Source organism: Stegodyphus dumicola, chromosome 10 (genome assembly GCF_044657685.1).
Source record: "Stegodyphus dumicola isolate Sdum_Otavi_A_Nest chromosome 10, ASM4465768v1".
Classification (NCBI taxonomy): domain Eukaryota; kingdom Metazoa; phylum Arthropoda; class Arachnida; order Araneae; family Eresidae; genus Stegodyphus; species Stegodyphus dumicola.
Window position 1 is genome coordinate 133543230 of NC_140777.1, and position 22175 is coordinate 133565404.

Here is a 22175-nt window from a genome sequence, read left to right on the forward strand (position 1 = left end):
GCCTTGCCTTTTCATGAACCTGTAGCACCAGCCCTCAGACCCTGAAAAGTTCTGATTCCCATGTTTTTCTGCAAATCCTTTGGCCTTATTGATTATCATTTTGATTGAAACACCTATCCCAGATTTCTTCTTATCTATCACCCACATTTTTATGGCATTTTCAAGTTCAGGCCAAGATGGAGCTGGGCATCGAAGGTTATGTTTTTGTTTTTTAGCAGTCTTCAGTTGATCTTCCTGCAGTCGCCAAGTATGTATCATTTTTCCGGTAGGTGGTGGACCAAAATACCTTGCTGCTGCTCTGTTTCCATGCACTTTGGCATAGTTTAACACTTCTAGTTTATACTGAATTGTATAGCTTAATCTCTTGTTTTCTGTAGTCATATTTTCCAGGGTATTTTTTTAAAACAAATAGTTTTAAGCACCGATACCGACATGTTTATACAGAGTAGCACCAATACAGACACATGTGCCAGTGGAGTCAAAGAAAGTCTATGTAAAGAAGGAAAGGCTCCATAGACGTAATGTGACCATCGAACCTGTTTGAACTTCGACAACAGCTTCGCGCTTTGGCACTTTTTGGCGACAGATATTTCACGCATGCGCAAAATAATTATGGTAGATATAGAAAAAGTTATGTGTGTCTAGACCTTTATCCGGGCTAAAAATAGCATTCAGTATTGAAAGTTAATCTGTGTCCTTCACGTATAAGATGCAGGTAACTTTTTTGAGACCAAATTTAGGAAAAAAAAGTATATATGCCATCAAATACGGTATATAAAATGGAAAAGTTAATTTATTTCTTGTGAAGGGATCACAATATCATTATTAGTCATTAAAAGTTTTGATATGAATATAATTAAATAAAGCACTTTATATTCTCATTTTACTGTTACGTAAGTTTGCATGTGAAGAACATATATGGTAGTAGAAAATAAAACTCATTAACTTAGGAATGATGCACACCATGGAGAATATTTATAAATACATTATTAATCTTACGAACATGAAGAGAAAATTACAAAATTGAAAGATTTTAGAGGTATTGAAAATTAAAGTTAAAATTTTACCTATGGTATTTTTTGTTTGATTTTATATACAATATCTACTGTTAGGAATTTAAAGATAGAAAATTCTTGTTAGAACACTTTCTTTAGAGAGAACATTCTTCTTATATAATACAAATATTGTTAAACAATTTATTGCAAATAAATATGCAACTAGGCTTTATAATTTCTCTCAGATAGATCTGGTACCTGTGCCAATTAGCTTCTGCTCCTAATGTGAAGGTTCATCTTAATATACACTATGATGCAAATATTACAGAAATTCAGAAAAACACAGTGAAGGAATTGGGGAATTCTAAAACTTGACTCTTACAAAAGCTTTGTAAACATACCAAGGTGTACATTAAAAGAAATGTATATAGAAAGAAAACTAATTATTAGTTTCCTTCAACTCTTGATTTTTTTTTTTAATGCATTCTATCCCAAACGCTTGCAGATGCACTGTGTTGTTATTTATATTTGTTTGATATGCAATTCTTTTATTAAAAAAAGGGGGGGTAAGAAGGAAAGAAAGTATATAATGCTTACTTCAGAATCAAATTTGGTGGTCAAAATATCATACACCAACCTCGACTTAAAAGCTTTTAAAGTATGCAAGCAATTACCAAGGACAATGAAAAATGTTTGTCTTCTGAAGTACATGTGATACGAAATGAACACAAATGTCCTCACAATAGTTCATATAAAAACTGCAGATCCCTACTGAGACTACTTTAGCCTGCTTGATATAGACATACAGTATGTTTAAAATTTTTGCAGATATTCCAAAATTTTATTTATAGAGGGGCAAAAATTCGTATGAAATAGCTACTGGTCTCTAAACAACAAGCTATGCCCCCTCCCAAAAAGTCCTGAAAAATTAACCTCTCAATAAATTTATTTCATACATATTCTGACAGTATTAAATTCTAGAATATGTATTTCCTTCAAGTCTACAAATGGGGTATTACAAGCATTACCTTTAAGTCTACAATTCTAGAATACTTATTTCCTTTAAATCTATCAATACTTGGATGGCTATAGTAAACGCTCTACTTAACATAAAAATTATGTGATTTTTAAAAATACAGAATCTAATTCACTCAAACAATAAATGCACATACCATATGAAAAATCTCTTCTGTGAATTTTCCATAAGGTTGAAATCTCAGTTATGTGATGGCCTACGTCATCATACGAACATTACAAGACAGAACCCATTTCATAGTAGAAGAAGCAGAGTCTGGAAAGATATTTCCTGTTAAAATATCCAAGTTGGATGGTTTTGGATCTCTCCTTAATAATTCTCTGCAGTTAATTTTTGATTTACTTCTAGTCCCATTTAAACAAACACATCTCAAATTACAAGTCACCATTAAAGCCTATTAAATTACACATGCTCTGTTCTATCTCCAGATTTTACCAACAATGAGATCAACCTTCTGAGATTCCAGTTTAAATAGTTTCTAATTACTAAATACATTTTCTAACCATTAGTTTGTTCTGTACTTTTCATCATGAGGTATTTTATGAGTAGATACAGTTTTGGTTTATTAAGGGCTGTTTTTGTGGCATATCATAAATTAAATGTTAAAAAAAAAAAAAAAAAAATTGCAAATTACAAAAACAACCCCAAATAAATTTTTTTTTTTAACAAAACAAAAACAGATTCCATTACATATGCTGGTAAGATAACCTATTTTTTATTGCTTCGTGCATAATACATCATTGATAGACAGAAGAATTTTCATCAGTATTATTTAAACAGTAATAAACTGTAAACTTTGGCCATAAGATTCTGAGTTTCTTCAAAGCTCAACATGAATGTCCTTATCGTTGAGCTGTTAAAGATGTATGGAGGATGACTAAAGATGACCAGCTGTCATAAGAAATAGCGCCCCACACCATCATATCAGGGGTTATGGCTGTATGCCTTTGTAAAACAAAGACTGATTCTTTTTTCATGTAATACATAAGTAATTTTTTCCCACACTAGCCAACTGCAACTCAAAAAAAATTAGCTGCAACCTGCATATGGACCAAATGTAACTACTTTAAAACTATAAATATTGTTTTGATCAAAATTAATATACTTTGAATGAAATAAAATTCTTTAGGTTGATATGGTAGAACCATATTTAAAGATAAATAGAAGTTGAGCTTTTGCAGATGACCAGGCTACTTCGACAGCTGGTGCTGGAATGGATGGTTTGATCAGGATTATCTTTTTTTTCCTTCCACAGGGTTGTTGCACACATACAGGGGTTTGACAAAATTATGGAAACACCTTTAAAAAAACATGTTTCTTTGCTTAATATGGTGTAGGAAAACCGTTGGCATCCAAAACAGCTTGCAGTCTTCTCGGAATGGATAAATACAGTTCCTGTATGTTTGCCAAGGGAATATTATACCATTCTTCCTGCAAAACGGTGGCAAGTTCAGATAATGATGTTGGCGGTGGATAACGAGAACGCACTTTCTGTTCCAACGTAGACCACAAAGGTTCGATAATATTCAGGTCTGGAACTGTGGTGGCCAGGGGAGATGGGACAACTCATCCTCGTGCTCAGAAAACCAGTCCTGGACAATGTGAGCTGTGTGAACAGGGGCTTTGTCATCTTGGAAGACAGCATCACCATCGGGGAACAAAGTTTGTACCATGGGATGAACTTGATCAGCCAAAATGTTCATATAAGTCTTGGCAGTCATGTGCCCTGACACAGTTATCATGGGGCTAGCAGAGAACCACGATATGGCTGCCCAAACCATAACGGAACCCCCGCCATGTTTCACTCTCGGCAACAAGCAGTCTGTATTATAGGCTTGAGATGGCGTTCTCCAGATGTAAACTTGGCCAGAAGTGGGAAACAATGTGAAAGAAGACTCGTCAGACCATATTACTCGCTTCCACTGCTCTATAGTCCAGGCTTTATGATTTAAACACCACCTTTTCCTGTTACTGGCATTAGCATCACTGATGAGTGGCTTCTCGATTGCAGCATGGCCAGCAATTCCCTGTTTATGAAGCTCCCTTCTAATTGTTTTGGTACTCACAGGGTTCGGTAACACAACATTAATTTCAGCAGTAATTTTTGCAGCTGTGGTCTTCTTATTTTTCGTCACAATTGCCCTTAATGATCGTCTGTCACGATCACTCAGGACACACTTTCGTCCGTGCTGTGATTTAGCAGATGATGTTTTTCCGCTTTTCAAATATGCGGAATAAATCTTCGATACAGTACCTCTTGAAACACTAAACACCTCGGCTACCTTGCTTACGGAAGCACCTACCATACGTGCTCCAACAATTTGCCCACGTTCGAAGTCTGTTAACTCTGACATAATGCAATGACAACCTCACATAACAGTACTCCGACAACAACTGAACTCTTTAGCACATTTACGAAGTTGTATAGATGGCGTCAATAGTAAAAAATGCCAGCGCCACCTACATATTTCATTAAAATCAATCTTTCTTTTCAAACATGCATTTCACAAGGTGTTTCCATATTTTTGTCCATCCACTGTATATGATGTTCAATCATAATGAAGACTGAAAGGAAGGTCTCTGTTGCAACAAGGTTTGGTGGTGATTTCAAATACTTTTCTAATTTTGAGGCTACTTTTATGCCAGGTTTGGCAGTTTGGCCTTATCCCATTCAATTGTTGAGTATGGGTGCTTACTTTTTTGCAAAAAAAATCTAAGCACCATGAAGGAAGTGGTTGTTTTTGATGAAATTGAATATATGTATAGCTCATACACAGATAATAAAATGATTAAAAAAATCAAGGTTGTAGTACCTGTTCACATCTCATAATCACCCACTGAGTGTTCAAATTAGTAGTTGGTCGAAGCACCCCTGGCGGCAATGCATGCCTGAATTCATCGAAGCAAGAAGTGGTAGAGATTCCTAATGCCATCCTGCGACACATTCTACCAGACATTCATCAGTTGTCACTCCAGATCAGCGGTATTTTGTGGCGTCCAAATCTGGCGGCCCACTATGTCCCAAACATGCTCGATTGATGAAAGGTCTGGTGACCTTGCTGGCCAAGGAAGAGTATCAACCGCATGGAGACAGTTCAGAGATATGCAAGCAGTATGTAGCCTGGCATTAACTTGTTGGGAAAAAGCCCCAGGATAACGTGCCAGGAAGAGTAATGCAACCGGTCGCAGAATGGTATCAACATATCGTTGACCTGTTAATGATGTATGGAGGATGACTAAAGGTGACCTGCTATCATAAGAAATAGTGCCCCACACCATCACACCAGGGGTTATGGCTGTATGCCTTTGTAAAACAAAGGCTGATTGGGACCACTGGCCCCGTCGTCTCTAGACATGAACACAGTGGTCATCTGCTTCAAGAGTGAAGCAGGATTCATCGATGAACACTATACGATGCCAGTCTGATGGAAGCCATGATGATTGGCTGTGACACCACTCCAGACAACTCCGCCAATATTGTGGGGTCAAAGCAAACATCTTAAAGGCCTCTGTGACCATAACCCCACTTCAGACAAGCACCATGAGATGGTGGACGGTACCACGGGCGGTATAGACTTGGCTGCAGTGCGTTGAATAGTCAACAATGATATTGTTGGGGCGGTTCGGGCTTGGCGAACAATCATCCTATCTTGCCTTGCATTTGTGCTCCTTGGCCTTCCAGAGCCTTCATTTTATTGGCAATTTCCTTTGTAGCCACCATTGCTGCCAACATCTTTGCATAGCAGTGTTTGTACGCTGCAGATGGCAGCCTATTGCTCGGTATGACCACCCAGCTTCATGCAACCCTACAATGCGACCATGTTCAAAGTCGTTTAGTTGTCTGTAAGGTCTTCGATATCGTCACAATGGCATCTTTAGTTGCTTCTTTACGAAATTACTATGGCAGCAACAAAAAACATAAATTTTCCGCTTCTGTTACTAGTTTTATACTTTGTGAAATGTGCGCTAGAAATGCGCGCTATGATCGCAATTCCTGTTCATTTGCCTTGAAACTTTCATCATTTGCATGTTCAATCAAGATGTTTTTGCATATCAAATTTTGTCACAATCGCAAAAGTCCTTGTTGGTGCTTCGATTTGTTTTAAAAAAAGGAGTGTATTCGGGGGGGGGAGAAGAAAAAAAATGCTATTTTTGTTGATAAAATGGTTGGCACAAGGCTTGAAGATGTCTTTTTTATGCTCATTAATTCTTTTTGATAGTTTTCAGGACACTGAGCCTATATGTTGAATTTCTCTGCTTGTATTTTCATTACAAATCAGGATAGTATAAACCAGGGTAGGCCCTCAACAGGCGAATCGCATGCCTTTTAACCACAAAAGATACATCTATGGAACATGGTAAACTAAAATTACTTAATACCCAGAAGAAAGCAATTAATTTACTTTGTTTCCTTTTAGAAAGTTTTCTGTTGACACAGATGAAACTGCCCCCAAGTGTACAGCTCTGTATTGGCTCATGTAAACAAAACAATCCATAATTTGTCATGATGCTTTACATATAAGGATCCTGATAAATCTAATCCCACAATCTCAAACATAGGCACATTTTCAACTCTGTCTGCAGGCACTATGGCTGTATCTGCTGTTAAAGAGTGAAACTTACTTTTGACACTTAATACAATATTTCATGACATTTCAAACTGTTTTCCTATATTCAAGGATCAAATAATTTTTGCACAGGATACTAAGTAACATTTGAGTCCCTGCATGACAATTCTCACAATGAAAATGCTCAATAAATCTTCGTGTAAATACAGAAGAATTTTTAGACAATAAGATTGGCAATATAAACACTTGTTTATCAATTTTGTCCATTATAAAAGCTTTCATTTCTTCTACTTTAATGTACATATGTGTGTAATTTCTCTTTCAGAAGGAAAACATTTCTTCTGCACATGTCATATCATTATAACTTCAGCGTCCTTAATCTCTGATAACGTAAAATCCCTCTTTTTTCTGTTCTTATGATTTGATTTGACATTACAGTAAAAAGTCCGAGATCTGGACTCGTCGGGACTTTAGCGATTCCGGATATTAAATCATCAGTTTTTAAACTGATGATCTAATATCCGGTAACCAGTAAGATGGCATGTAGAAACTGTAAAATTAAAAATATGAAAACGTGATTTATGAAACAATGAAACATTTATCATTTAAAGTGTATCAAAATTTAGGAGAAAAAAAGCTTAACATTTATTTGTTTACTTTATTAAACATTGCTTTCAAAGTTATTAATTTGTTTCATTTTTTGTGCTAATACTTTCTCTTTAATTCTATAGACACACATAATTTCTAGTTCAGTTAAATTCCATTGTTGAAGTCCTGTAATTGCTGTGTCTAGAATTTTGACTGACTTGTCAATAGAAATTTTCTCGTTTTCAGTAACTTCTCTGTCACTTTCTTCACTATTGGTTGTGGTATTTTTTGGATCTAGAACTATACTACACATTTCTCCATTCATTAATTGATTGATGATTGAGAAGCATTATCATACCAGTGAAAGACTTCTTTTATATCATCTTCATTTGTTACCGCTTCTCCACATTTCTTTACAAAATCTGTTACATGGAAAATTTCACCTTTGTTTTGCGATATCCGTAAACCTTTAAAATTAGCGGCTATCATCATCAAAATTAGCTATTCTTCACTATACCTATTTGGCTATGCATCATGAGCTTTGGCAAGTAACGACAAGTTGTTTCATTAAATTTTATCTTGCTTCTATAGTGCACTGAGACAAGCCTAAATTGTATCAGTTTGGTTATTTATTATACTTGATAACTATCCCTTGTACATGCTTAAGGCATATCTGTGTCCTGAATAAATAAATTTCCACATATACTTAAGGCTTTCTGCAGGCTTTAAATTCTTGCAACTAAGCACCTCCATTTGGCTACTCGGTGTGGCCATACGAGCTCTGGCGCCGGTTCTGGGTTTATGTGAATAACAAATCAGTTATTCTTAATTTAAATAGCACCAAATGTAATCATTTGGCTTATAAGTATCATTAACAAAATTTATTTTTAGCATGCATAAAAAATTGTTAAATTTTAGCGCATTAAACTTAAATCTGTAACCAGCGTCAAGCATAATGTCAACATAAAAGGTTACCATACTCTTTGCTATTCAATTACTCATATAAAATAACTGTTTAGGCATCACTTCATGAGTTGTCATGTGTTAATAAACATGCAGTGATGAAAGCAAAATGTAATAAATAATGATTCACCAGGTCGGCATCGGAGATATAAAATATTAGTAGGTGTAAAATCAATGATGCATCTATGTAGAATGTTTCGGTTTGAGATGTATGCCAAGCAGATGCAGAGCCAAATTATTGGGACTCTCCACATGCGCGGGGGAATCAAATGCGTATGTGCAAATCACACACAAAAATAAATAAATTTTAAAAAAAGTTGGTGGTGATTTTGAGATCCAGGTTTAGGTCATTCTGGATATTGGACTTTGTACTGTATTTAATTTGGCCATGTCTGGAAGTTTCTTCTATAATGCTTCAACATCACATCTGCAACATTTTGCTAATCATCAATGAAGCCAGTCAATCATTCATATGTCCAAGAATTTGCTCACTAAATTCTGAAGCTGTTAATCTAAAAGAAAGACTTTTTTTTCCAAATATAATATTTTCTACCCCTCTACACTAGAATCTTTTACCATAATATGCTTCCTTAATCCTTAAACAGGTTAAGCCTACTTTAAATCCAAGAAGAATATTTTTCATAAGCCTTTCAAATAAGTACAGATACATGCATCTTGAAATGAGTCCAAACAATTAAAGTAGTTCATCGGGGGGGGGGGGACATATATATATATATATATATAATAAACATTGGCATTTAAAGTTATAATCATGAACAGATCTCCTTCCCCTGAAGTTTTGGGAATTTTCAGATTTTAGAATCCTTGGCTGGTTGGAAGGCTAACAGTTTGGACATACTTTAAAATAAACCTTAAAGGTAAACGTTATGGATATATGGATGCATGTATATACACACACACACACATATATATATACATATATAAGCAGAGCACTTAGAAGCATATATATAGTTTGGATAAATGGATATTTTAAAGACATTTTGACCTATTTTAAATGATTTATACAAATAATATCATCCTAGCATTTAAAAGAAATTTAATCATGAAAGGCTGCTTTAATAAATACAAATGATATCAAAGGATGTGATAGAGATTATTATCCTTTTACATGCACCTGTGAACTGAACATTAATTGTTTGTAAAATATTTTTCAGGTGATTCTGAATAATTGAATAAATTTATGTCATAATATTAAATTTATTAAATTTTAAAAATTTAATTTCTCTGGTTACTTTTATATGATATTAATTATTATTTACTAAATTTTCTTTGTCAGTTCAGAACAAAGCATACATGAGGCAAAAATCCTTGAATATGCAAATAATACTAAAGATATTAAGTCAAACTGACATTTCCACCCAATAGTGAAAGAAAGAATCTCTTACAATCAGGCAGTTTCAGGAGATACTCCATCAAGCCAAACTCTTGAAAATAAGAACAAAGAAATTAAAAGTAAGATCAATGAAGATAATGCTTCGAAGCCCTGAATGAATGATTTAAAACTTCAGTGTTAAGAAATTCCTGATAGGTATTAGAAGTTCTTAAAGACCAAAAACTGGCTGAGAGTATAATTGACAGCCATTAGCAGTTTCAAAATATTTGAACAATTCTATAACTCCAACCATGGATTTTAAATCAGTTCACTAAATATTAAGAGATTAGATCTTTAACACTTTAAAACATTTATTTCATTTTTGGTGAAACAACTGACAAAATTTTAGTCCATTAGCATTTATAACAAAGCAGAAAACCACTCTGCATTTTATATTGAAACCTACATTAACAGGAAAATATTAATTAATTTCAGTTAAAGAAAGGAAAAAACTTACAGCAAGTATCATTTCTTCAATTGCAGGAGCATATATACAGGGTTCAATTTCAATCGGCTTTAAGTTAACATTTATCTAAAAATGTAAGAAAAATAATTTAAAACATATATAAATAATATATGCTATTTTTAAAATGAAATTTTGGAAATCAGTCAATTCACACAAGTTCAGTACAACCACTTACTAAAATGATTTGCATTTTAGTGAATTAGTTATTAAAATTAAAAATGTAATATTTATTTAGGGAAACGTTGCCAACTTAGCAAATTTTGTTATCAAGCAGTAAACCAGTTCTTAAAACTTGATCTAAATCCAACCACTGATTTCCTCATGCCCACTTTATCTTAACAATGAACTTACCTGTGATGCTACTTCTTTCACATATATTGCTGCTTCATTCAAATGAGGTAAATGTGAAGCTTGCAGCTGAGTTTGATTATTTAACACTTGCTTTGCTTTATTAACCACTTCCACAATTTCAATTTCTTCATCATCACTTGAGACTAGCTTAGAGTTATTTTCTTCTTTCAGCGTAGAAAGAAGGTCATCAGCACTGGTAACAGAACATAATTCAATACCTAAAATAGTTTTGGAAGCAAATGTCAGTTAAAAGTTGCAATACTTAGGATAGAATTAAAATATTACATTAAAATCTTTCTAACACCCAAATGCTAATCTTGATATCTTAAAAAAAGAATCCAATGTTTAATAAAGATTACATGTATTCTCAGGTATAAATGGCTTACAGGTATAAGAATCTACATCTATTTACCTCCAAATATAGATGCACACTTTTTGAATATGGAAATATAATCTCGAAATAGTGAATGCACTCCTATATGATGGACGCATAAGAATGCATTCATTCATTGTTAAAAGTGCATTATACAGTACAAAGTCCGTAATCCGAAATTCTGTTCGAATCTGGAATGATCTATAATCCGGACCTCAAAGCCACAAACTTACACATGCACGTAAAGCATTTATGAATGTGCTTTTAATGCGCACATCTGCTACACATGCACATAAAGCGCTTACCCATGCGCACTTCCGATAGTGAAGAAAGTGACAGAGAGGTTATTGAAAACGAAAAAACTTCGATTGACAGTCGGTATTTTCGACGCAGCAATTACAGGACTTAAACAGTAGAACTTTGTAACTGAACACGAAATTATGTCTGTTTATAGAATTAAAGAGAAAGTATTAGCACAAAAAACGAAGCAACCTACATTGAAAGAAATGTTTAATAAAGTAAGCAAATAAGTATTAAGCTTTGTTTTTGTAAATTTTGATACCCTTTAGATCATAATTGCTCTTCATTTCATAAATTACAGTTTCATATTTTTAATTGTATAATTTCTGCATGCCATTTTACCAGATTTAAATTGATGATCTATAATCCGGAAAAACACCTAATCCGAAATTGCCGAACGTCCCGATGAGTCCGGATTATAGACTTTGTACTGTATTATCAACAATACAAAGATGGTAACTTATAACGTTTACAGTTATATTATTTTTATCTGTTGATATAATATGATGCTACACTCCAAATGATTTAACATATTGTTTAATTAAAAAAAGTAATTTTTTATGCAGTATTTCAGTGCATAAAACCCATAAAATCTGAAATATAATATAACATACACTTATTTTAATAAATGTTAGATGGATGAAAGCATCACAGCGTTTACAATAAACTAATAAATAACAATGTTAATATAAAAGAAATTATTAATGGAGTTCACCTAATGTAGAAGAAAAAAAATTATGCAAATGATACATTACCTGACCACTTAGGTTCTGGCAAAAGAGTCATCTTTTCTAAGGGGGGGAACAAAAAAAAAAAAGGAATTTCATTAAAATTTTCTCTTATTAAAAAACTTGCAGTGCATAGAATTCATAAAAACTACAATATATATGTAGAATATATTCTGAAAAATGAATTTTTAGATTAAAATTACGCTGAAATTATAACTACAAGCAGAATTTCCCATTTTATACTAAAAGTTGAAAAATTTTTCACACATACACCAAAATTATAATTTTCTGCTCCTGCTTTCCAGCAAAGAAAGACTGGATCATAGTTTAAAAAATTAAATAAAGCTGAAACATTTAATCTACAGAAATTCTACTGGTAGGCGGTTTTTATTATTATCCCCTTCAAAATAAAAATTTGAACTGATCAACAAAATGTATATTAACTGCTGAACAGAGTTACTTTGTAGATAAACACAGCCACTTACTTTGTAGATAATTATTGTATAGGAAAATTCAGAAAAACTGATTAAAGGAAATGAGCAGCTGCAGTCTTTAGGTAGTGGCTAGCTTATGTGATTCATAAATCAAACAAAACTCTTCTGCTATCAGGACCAGATTCAGAATTATATACATGTGTTCATGCATGCATGTATATATATACATATGTATGTATGTGCATGTATACATATATATGTCATGATATGAATGATTTGAAACTAGGTGATTGCATAATAGATGCCTAGTGAAGAAACTTGGCAAAATAGACATGGCCGGATTCAAGATAGTTTTATTATTGAGGAAGCAATTCTGGATTTGAAGTACAGTCAAAAGTTTTTAATCTGGATGTCCATAATCCGGACTGATCTATAATCTGGACCTCAAAGCTACAAACTTCCTGTGCATGCGTAAACGCAAATGCGTTTACGCATGTGCATAATACCTTTACTCATGCGCATATGCGTTTACATATGCGCATTTAATGTATAACGGATGGTATAAGCTAAAGCGGAAATTATCTAATTATCTATTTCAGTTAATATTACAGATTGCGTCGTTCCTTAATCTTCTAATTGGATCCAGCTTATTATTTTTTGAAGACTGTTAGAGCAATTATATAAAAGTAAGCTTGAACTTTCGATTATGTCAAAAATAATTTCTGATTCTGTAGCTGCCAAAGGATCTACAAAGCAAAAGCGTGTTTCGATGTCCATCAAACAAAAAGTGGAATTGCTGCAAAAAATGGATAAAGGCATATCCTTTGTTTCTCTAACCATTTCGAAATCCGTTTATCAATTTCACGCTGCTCTGCGGGAAGGGGGGAGACATCGCGGCGAGCAATGAACTGGAAGTTGATCTGTCAGCACTATCCTTATCTTCAGAGCAGATGTTTTTATTTTATTCGCCTTTTAATTCCTTACTAAATGTAGTATTTCATCTCAATGTACTCCGTCTTTGATATGATTTAAATCAAATTCCTCGTCATTATAAATATCACAAATACACATAAAATAGTTTTCTGGTTGCAATTTTCTAATTTCGACTATGCGTAATGTATATTTTACGCATGTCAGCATTGAAAGAAATGTTTAATAAAGTAAACAAATAAATATTAAGCTTTTTTTTTGTAAATTTTGATACCCTTTAGATCATAACTGCTCTTTATTTCATAAATTACGGTTTCATATTTTTAATTTTATAATTTCTGCATGCCATCTTAGCAGATTTAAACTGAGGATTTATAATCCGGAAAAACGGATAATCCGGAATCGCCGAAGTCCCCACGAGTCCGGATTAAAGACTTTTGACTGTATTTGGTTCACATATGAACGGACGTCATTTGCGCCCTACAATTTTATCAGTTCAGTGAACAAAGAATGTTTCCTCCTTCCCAGGAGGAGAGCTTAAGCAAAAGTGTCGCAGCAATTCAGGAGAAGAAGGGAGGGTGTTAAAAAGTTTCAGTTCGAGTTTAAAAAGTTTTGGTTTACAATTATTTAGTGATTGGGCAAGAGGTATCTGCATTAAGTGTTACCTAACATCTCATGATTAATTTAAATGACACAGTTTAGACTTATAGGGCTAATTTTAAGATAGAGAAAGGAAGTCCCCAAATTAAATAAAAAGATAAAGAGGTTATAGCCAATTAAAATTAAAAGTTTCCTTTCGTATTTTTTATCTTAAATATATTTTTCTGATTACATTGAACATTTACTTTAAAATGTTTTCACTTCTTAGGTGCAGGTTTTTGAGAAGATTCCTTATATAATATAAAGTCTGAAATCCGTACGTCCATTATCTGGAATGACCTAAAATCCGGACCTCAAAACCACCACCAACGTTTTCTCGTAGGCTTTATGCATATGCATTTGATTCCTCCCTCAGTGCATAATAAAACATCAGTAGAGTCCTGAATCTTAATTTCACTTCGACACTAAAGAAAAAAAAAATTGTTATTGAAGAAACAGTCATTTTAGCATAAATTTGTACGATCAGCAATTTGACTCTGTTGTTGTGTATCTGCTTGGCATACATCTCAAACCGAAACATTCCACATAGATACGTCGTTGATCTAACGCCAACCTGGCGAATCATTATTTATTATAATTTCCTTTCATCACCACATTTTTATCAAAACATGACAAATTCTGGAATGACTCATGATGAGTAACACTATTTTTATGTTAGTAATTGAATAATAAAGGAGTGTAATAACCTTTTATGTTGACATTTCGCTTGGCGATGATTACAGATTTAAGTTAAATACACTAAAAAATGTTGATGAGGAAAAATTTCCCATAAATTTCGTTCCATATGCTAAAAATAGATTTTGCTGATGATACTTATAGACCCAAAGCTTACATTTAAGGCTATTTGAATTAAGAATAACTGATTTGTTATTCACATAAACTCAGAACCAGTGCCAGAGCTCGTATGGCTGCATCGAGTTGCAGAATTTAGGACCTACAGAGACTGCATCAGGTGGTAAGATATCTAGCGGCGGCCCTAAATAAGGCTTAATATATGATGGGATTTTATTTATTCAGGACACAGATATGCCTTAAGCATGTACAAGGAATAGTCATCAAGTATAATAAATAACCAAACTGATACAATTTAGGCTTGTCTCAGTGCACTATAGAAGCAAGATAAAATTTAATGAAACAACTTGTCGTTATTTGCCAAAGCTCGTGATGCATAGCCAAATAGGTATAGTGAAGAATAGCTAATTTTGATGATGATAGCCGCTAATTTTAAAGGTTTACAGATATCGCAAAACAAAGGTGAAATTTTCTATGTAACAGATTTTGAAAAGAAATGCGGAGAAGCGGTAACAAATGAAGAAGATATAAAAAAAGTTTTTCATTGTGATGACAATTCTTCTCAATCATCAATCAATTAATGAATGGAGAAATGTGTAGTATAGTTCTAGATTCAAAAAATACCACAACCAATAGTGAAGAAAGTGACACAGAAGTTACTGAAAACGAGAAAATTTCTATTGACAAGTCAGTCAAAATTCTAGACACAGCAATTACAGGACTTCAACAATGGAATTTAACTGAACTAGAAATTATGTGTGTCTATAGAATTAAAGAGAAAGTATTAGCACAAAAAATGAAACAAATTAACAACTTTGAAAGCAATGTTTAATAAAGTAAACAAATAAATATTAAGCTTTTTTCCTCCTAAATTTTGATAGCCTTTAAATCATAATGTTTCATTGTTTTATAAACCACAATTTCATATTTTTAATTTTACAATGTCTACATGCCGTCTTACTAGATTTAAACTGATGATTTAATATCTGGAAAAATCCCAAATCCGGAATCGGCAAAGTCCCAATCAGTCCGGATTTCAGTAATAGCTTAAAAAAATGACTGATAAGGATAAGCCACTTATTGTTGCTGGAAATTCCTCCAGGCCTGATTTTGAGGTACATACTGCCTAGGATAATAAAATGGTCTGAGTGTACGATAACTAGGTTGGTAAAAATTGCCTCGGAGTTGAAAATTTTGGTGTTTCTTTTATATTGTGTACTTCTCCCAGTGAACTTGATGTAGGGAACAATTTTCGTGCCAGTGCATTCCAATCCTGCAAAGAAGTGATATTTGTACAGTTAGCAACATTTTCTTTTGCTTCGGTAGTCCCTGATTTAGAGCTTCAAATAAAATTTTGTCATTTAACTTTAAACTGGATGCAAATCTCAACTTTTGTCGGAAATATTTATCAATATTGTTGAATTTCGAATAGCCTCAAGATCATTAAAAGTTACTGTACACTATCAAAATAAGTACGAAATTTATCCTTAAACTTGCTACTCTAATCTACACATTCCTGTATATAAAATGCTAAAGCCTCGCCTGGAGACATTCTAAAAACACCAATGGTTTCTCTATGTCAGTAATATTTTTGCTGGTACATTCTTTCTCAAACAATAAAAAAATATTTATCTACTAGAATATTCAAACTTTGTCCATCAAATACTGCACACTGATATTTATCTATACTTATTGAAGCCATTTTGGCTTTTTCTGCAATTGACTTTGTTTGAGACCTTGTTTACATTAGGAGTTTTTTTCTATTTTCGGAAAATAAATACAACACTGAAGAATTTGCAATAATCACCAGTGGGATTTTTTGTTAACTTTATTTTTTTGCAGACTGTTAGAGCAATTTTATAAAAGTAAGCTTGAACTTTCGATTATGTCAAATAGAATTTCCGATATGTATTTACTAATACGTAAAGGATCTACAAAGCGAAAGTATGTTTAGAAGTCCATTAAACAAAAAGTGGAATTGCTGCAAAAAATGGATAAAGGCACATCCTTCGTTTCTCAAACCATTCCGAAATCTGTTTATCAATTTCACGCTGCTCTGCGGCCCGAGGGGGGGGGATGCCGAAACGCCACGGCGCGCAATGAATTGGAAGTTAATCTGTCAGCACTATCTTTATCTTCAGTGCAGATGTTTTATTTTATTTCACTTATAATTCCTTACTAAATGTAGTATTTCATCTCGATGTACTCCGTCTTTGCTATGATTTAAATCAAATTCCTCGTCATTATAATTCGCTTCCGATAAAGAAGAAAATGATACAGAGGTTATTGAAAACGAAAAAATTTCGATTGACAAATTAGTCCGTGTTCTCGACACAGCAATTATAGGACTTTAACAGCGGAACTTTGTAAATGAAGAAGAAATTATGTCTGTTTATAGAATTAAAGAGAAAGTTTTATCACATAAAACGAAGCAACTTAAACAACTTACATTGAAAGAAATGTTTAATAAAGTAAACAAATAATTATTAAGCTTTTTTTTTTTTGTAAATTTTGATACCCTTTACATCATAACTGTTCTTTATTTCATAAACTATGGTTTCCTATTTTTAATTTTATAATTTCTGCATGCCATCTTACCAGATTTAAACTGATGATCTATAATCCGGAATTGCCAAAGTCCCGACGAGTCTGGTTTAACGACTTTTGACTGTAGTCAATATTAAGGTTGCCAATCATTTCTTAGTATAGCCATAGTATATTATTATATTTTACATATATATATATAGTGTACACATATAGGTACACACATATGTACATTTCTGAATCTAGTCTTGATAAACAAAGAGTACCTATCAAACTTCATTGCATTAAGCTTGATTGCACTGTCTTATAACTTCCTTTGAATGATATAAGCACATGGAAAACTTTAATTAAAAATACAGATTATTGAGTGCACAATTACCTGAAGTCATTGGAACAAAACCATTTTTCCTACACCACGACATTATAGCTTTTCTGGACCAAACAGTATCAACATTCAAATGCGAGCTGATTTTTTCATTAAGAAGATTTAAAATTGCTGTTCGTACCATACCAGCACGCCTCCACTAAGAGTAAAAGACAAAATATGTAGTTTAAGTATGTTATAACATCCAATTATTAATCATTGCTTTAGTAATATATTTCAATCAATAACAAACCAAATTAAATTAATAACAAACCTCTGATGCTCGTTGTTTGCCAATATTCCACCTCTGGAACTCTTCTATTGAAGATGCACAGAAAGGGAATATACTTCGATCTGGAGAAAAATAATTCCTTGTATAAAATAGTTATAAAGTGATTATGAATATTTGTAGGTTAACTGTATTAAAAGCATAATTTTTTACATATTTATTAAGCAATTAAATTTTAAATGGGCTGATTCACATAATACAGATATTTAAAAAATTTTAATTATTTTAAAAAATGACACAAATTTTAAGTAAATCTATAATAAAATTGGGATATATAAGTGAAAGCAACAATGTGCTTTTCAATCTAGCTAGAGATTCAAACTAGTGCTTATAATCATCAAATAGTAGATATGTGTACTAACTACGTCAGGTTTCAATACATTTTAAGCTTAAACATGAAGCAGTAGTTGTGGAGTGAATGTGGTGAAATGGCATCATCCTTCGGAAGTGAAAAAAGAAAAACACATTAGGTTTTGCTATTTGATTATATTTGAGAGGCTGTTATGGGTTGTCATTCAGATTCTAAACTTTAAAACCCTCAGTGGCGCGACAGCCCTAGTGTGCCAAGGCTAGCAGTGCCCCGATGTATGTTTTCTTGACCGTGGGCCCCGGGATGCGTGAGCATATGCCCTAAACGAGTTGTCAGCTTGTCGCAGAACCCCTGGTGTTTAGTCTCCAAAGCAAACTTGGTACTTATTTTATCGACTCACTCAAGGGATGAAAGGCTGAGTCAACCTTGCCCAGCCCGGGGATCAAACTTCGTACCTGTGTTGCTGCCGTGCAATGCACTAGCCATTGTGCCACCGGGCTTCTCAGAGATGTTCATTAATATAAAAAATCTCAGAATGATGGAGTTCTTGACAAAACCCATAAATACTCATGAAAACATGGCTATAGTTTATGATGATACAGTACCTTTCTATGCTGCTGTCAAAAGCAGGGTTAGCATGTTTATTCAAAAGGAAATGAAGCATTGCTTCGTAGCTGTGACCTACAAATGAAAAAAGAGCATGATGTTGATCACTATAGATCTCTTTTCTCTCCATCTTCTTATCCCTATGTGTTCTGAAGAAATCTGCTGAGAAGATTTAGGGCACCATTTTTGGGGATGAAAAGAAACAATTGCTTATTGATAATAAGCTGCATAATAGCATATTAAGTTAACCTGTTGAATGAACTCTAAAACACAAAAACTGTAAAATGATATAGCAAATTCGGCAGAAAAATATTGCTTTTGCTTTATAACATTCCAGCACACAAGGTTCAAATTTTCAAACTGCCAGTTAGCAATATTGATTTCAACTTCTTCCCAATCCACTGTATCAACCAGATCTGGTCTCAAGTGCTTTCATTTTATTTCACAAATGGATCTGCAGCATTTGTATGGTTCATGTTACAGCTACAACCATCATTTGATGGAAGCCATTCAGGAATGGTTTAAAAGTAAGACAAAACATTTATTTCTGCTGGAATTAGATGTTCACAGCTTTTTCAACTGGTGAACTGAATTTCTTTAAAGCCTTTTTCACTCAAAAAAGTTTATCTTCTTTAGTTAATAATGTTATTTTCAACCCAGTTTTCCCCATTACTTAAAAAATTTCAATATTTCAGCTTTTTCATATAACATTACTGTTTTGCTTGATAGAGTGCATTACCACATTTACATTTTTGTTAAAGACATATGTCTGATTACCCTTGAAATTGACAGAGTTTTATTTCAATGTAAGGTTGCTTTGTTGCCAAATTTTAAATTTTGCATTCTACACTTCTCTTGTAATTAGAATGCAATTATCTGTTATTTGTATTTATATCACTTTTCAACAAAGAGGCTGCGAAAATCTAATACCTTTTCTTACAGAAAGGGGAAAAAAAATTGACACCTAAACCCTTGGTGTTCACAAAGTTCTAAAAATATCAGAAGACAGAAGTTTCTTTTTCTTATCATTATAATTTCAGAATGCTACTTTCACATTATACCTTGATATTTTTCCTGTTCAGACATAAATGCTGCCGTAATTATCCAGACATATTTCAAATTTATATATAGTATTTATATAAGTGTGTTAAAAATATATAAAGCTTAATTAGCTGGAAGACTAATAAATATACAAAAATATATACATATAAAAATATATACAGTCAAAAGTCGTTAATCCGGACTCCTCGGGACTTCGGCGATTCCGGATTATCGATTTTTCCGGATTATAGATCATCAGTTTAAATCTGGTAAGATGGCATGCAGAAATTACAAAATTAAAAATATGAAACCGTAATTTATGAAATAAAGAACAATTATGATCTAAAGGGTATCAAAATTTACAAAAAGAAAAAGCTTAATATTTATTTGTTTACTTTATTAAACATTTCCTTCAATGTAAGTTGCTTCGTTTCATGTGATAATACTTTCTCTTTAATTCTATTAAACAGACATAATTTCTTGTTTAGTTACAAAGTTCCGCTGTTCCAGTCCTATAATTGCTGTGTTGAGAATACCGACTAATTTGTCAATCGAAATGTTTTCGTTTTCAATAACCTCTGGGTCACTTTCTTCACTATCGGAAGCGAATTATAATGACGAGGAACTTGATTGAAATCATATCAAAGACGGAGTACATCGAAATGAAATACTACACTTAGTACGGAATTATAAACTAAATAAAATAAAAACATCTGCCCTGAAGATAAGGATAGTGCTGACAGATTAACTTCCAATCCGCCGCGTGAAATTGATAAACAGATTTCGGATTTCAAAACATACTTTCGCTTTGTAGATACAAATTACATATTATTAAATATATATCGAAAATTCTATTTGACATAATCTTTCTAATCTATCATAATCTAATAATGACGTTTCTGCCCTCCCTCTGCCGCAGAGCAGCGTGAAATTGATAAACAGATTTCGGATTTCAAACATACTTTCACTTTGTAGTAAATATATATCGGAAATTCTATTTGACATAATCGAAAGTTCAAGCTTACTTTTATGAAATTGCTCTAACAGTCTGCAAAAAATAATAAGCCGGATCCAATTCGAAGTTTAAGGAACAACGCAATCTGAAACATTAACTGAATTAGATAACTTTAGCTTAGCGTATAACTCCGTTACACATTAAACACGCATGCGCACAAACATATTCGCAGCCGGAAGGGTCTTACGCGCTCTCGTAAACGCCTGTACGCATGCGTGAAAGCGACGCATGCGCAGAAAGTTTGTAGCTTTGAGGTCCGGATTATAGATCATTCCGGATTACGGGTGTCCGAATTAACGACTTTTGACTGTATTCATATTTAATTTTTTATACAATAAAATTTTATATATGATTACTCAAAATGTTATGAAAAATTAAAACTAGATACTTTGGAATACTAATGGAAATACACAAAAAGAGTATAATTTTTTAAAAATATTTTCATTAAAGCTTTCAGATATTTTTCATTTATTTCACCTGATTTATCTCATAAAATAGTTAATGCATCAAATGTAAAAATTGTCTACATAAAGAAGGGAAGATATAAAAAATTTAATTTCAACTGATGCTTGAAAATACAATGGACAAAGGAAAAAAAAAAAAAAAAAAAAAATAGTGAACTTACCTACGCCTTTTTTTACAATAGGGAATATTTTACAAACTCTTTTAAGGAGCTCTACGAAGGTTTTATAATAGTCTAGCCTGCAAATAATACAACTAGCATAAGAATAAAAAATATCTTATAGACGTACAATACAGCATTCTTCAAAATAAACTATACTAATAAAATATTCTTAAAATTTGCAATAAATTAATAATGCATTGTCTTGTGGCTTTTCCTTCTTGGTGTTGCATTTTCACTGTTGAGCAGATATGTTCACAGTATATAGGGCATGACAAAACAAAACTGTCAAATGCTGGGGCAGCATTTTATGGCCACAGATAAGCAAAAAATGTTTGTGAAAGTATTGTAGAAAATGCATATTTAACAGTTATGGGACAAGGAAGGTCAGTAACAAGTACAGATGAGCTTGTTCATTAGCCAATTGCTTCAAAGAACTAACTCACTTTATTGAGTAAGTGAACAGTGATTCATAAAAGGAAGCAATAGCTCCTTTAGAGTTCACCCACAGACAGCTCTTATTAGAAGCTAACTAGCAAAGTTTGATTCCCATTTTGGGGGAGAAAGGAATGTTTCAGTACTTACGTATTGGTGTTGTTTGGTAAAGTTTTTGTCAAGAAGAGAGAGGAGGAGGGGACATATTGTAAAAAATTATTTATTACGTACTTGCATATTATTACATGTATATTTTCACTTTAGCTAAGTATTTATTTTGAAAAATCAATAAACCCATTTAATAGCAAATTTTGGATTTGTTTGTTCTGATTCAAGGCAACTTCGAGGCAAAATACTGCATTGCTGTAGAAA

General features: G+C 33.0%; 1 protein-coding gene across 1 annotated transcript in view; it reads right to left on the reverse strand.

Moving 5' to 3' along the window:
- Positions 1-22175, reverse strand: part of D12 (YEATS domain containing 2 homolog D12) — a 123705-nt gene that overhangs the window by 17543 nt on the left and 83987 nt on the right. The window contains exons 11-16 of the mRNA XM_085825561.1: positions 21372-21448; positions 17760-17839; positions 17501-17645; positions 11789-11824; positions 10361-10578; positions 10001-10075 (exon numbers count right to left, since the gene is read on the reverse strand). Coding sequence (XP_085681687.1) covers positions 10001-10075; positions 10361-10578; positions 11789-11824; positions 17501-17645; positions 17760-17839; positions 21372-21448 — 631 coding nt within the window. The remainder of the gene's footprint in view (positions 1-10000; positions 10076-10360; positions 10579-11788; positions 11825-17500; positions 17646-17759; positions 17840-21371; positions 21449-22175) is intronic.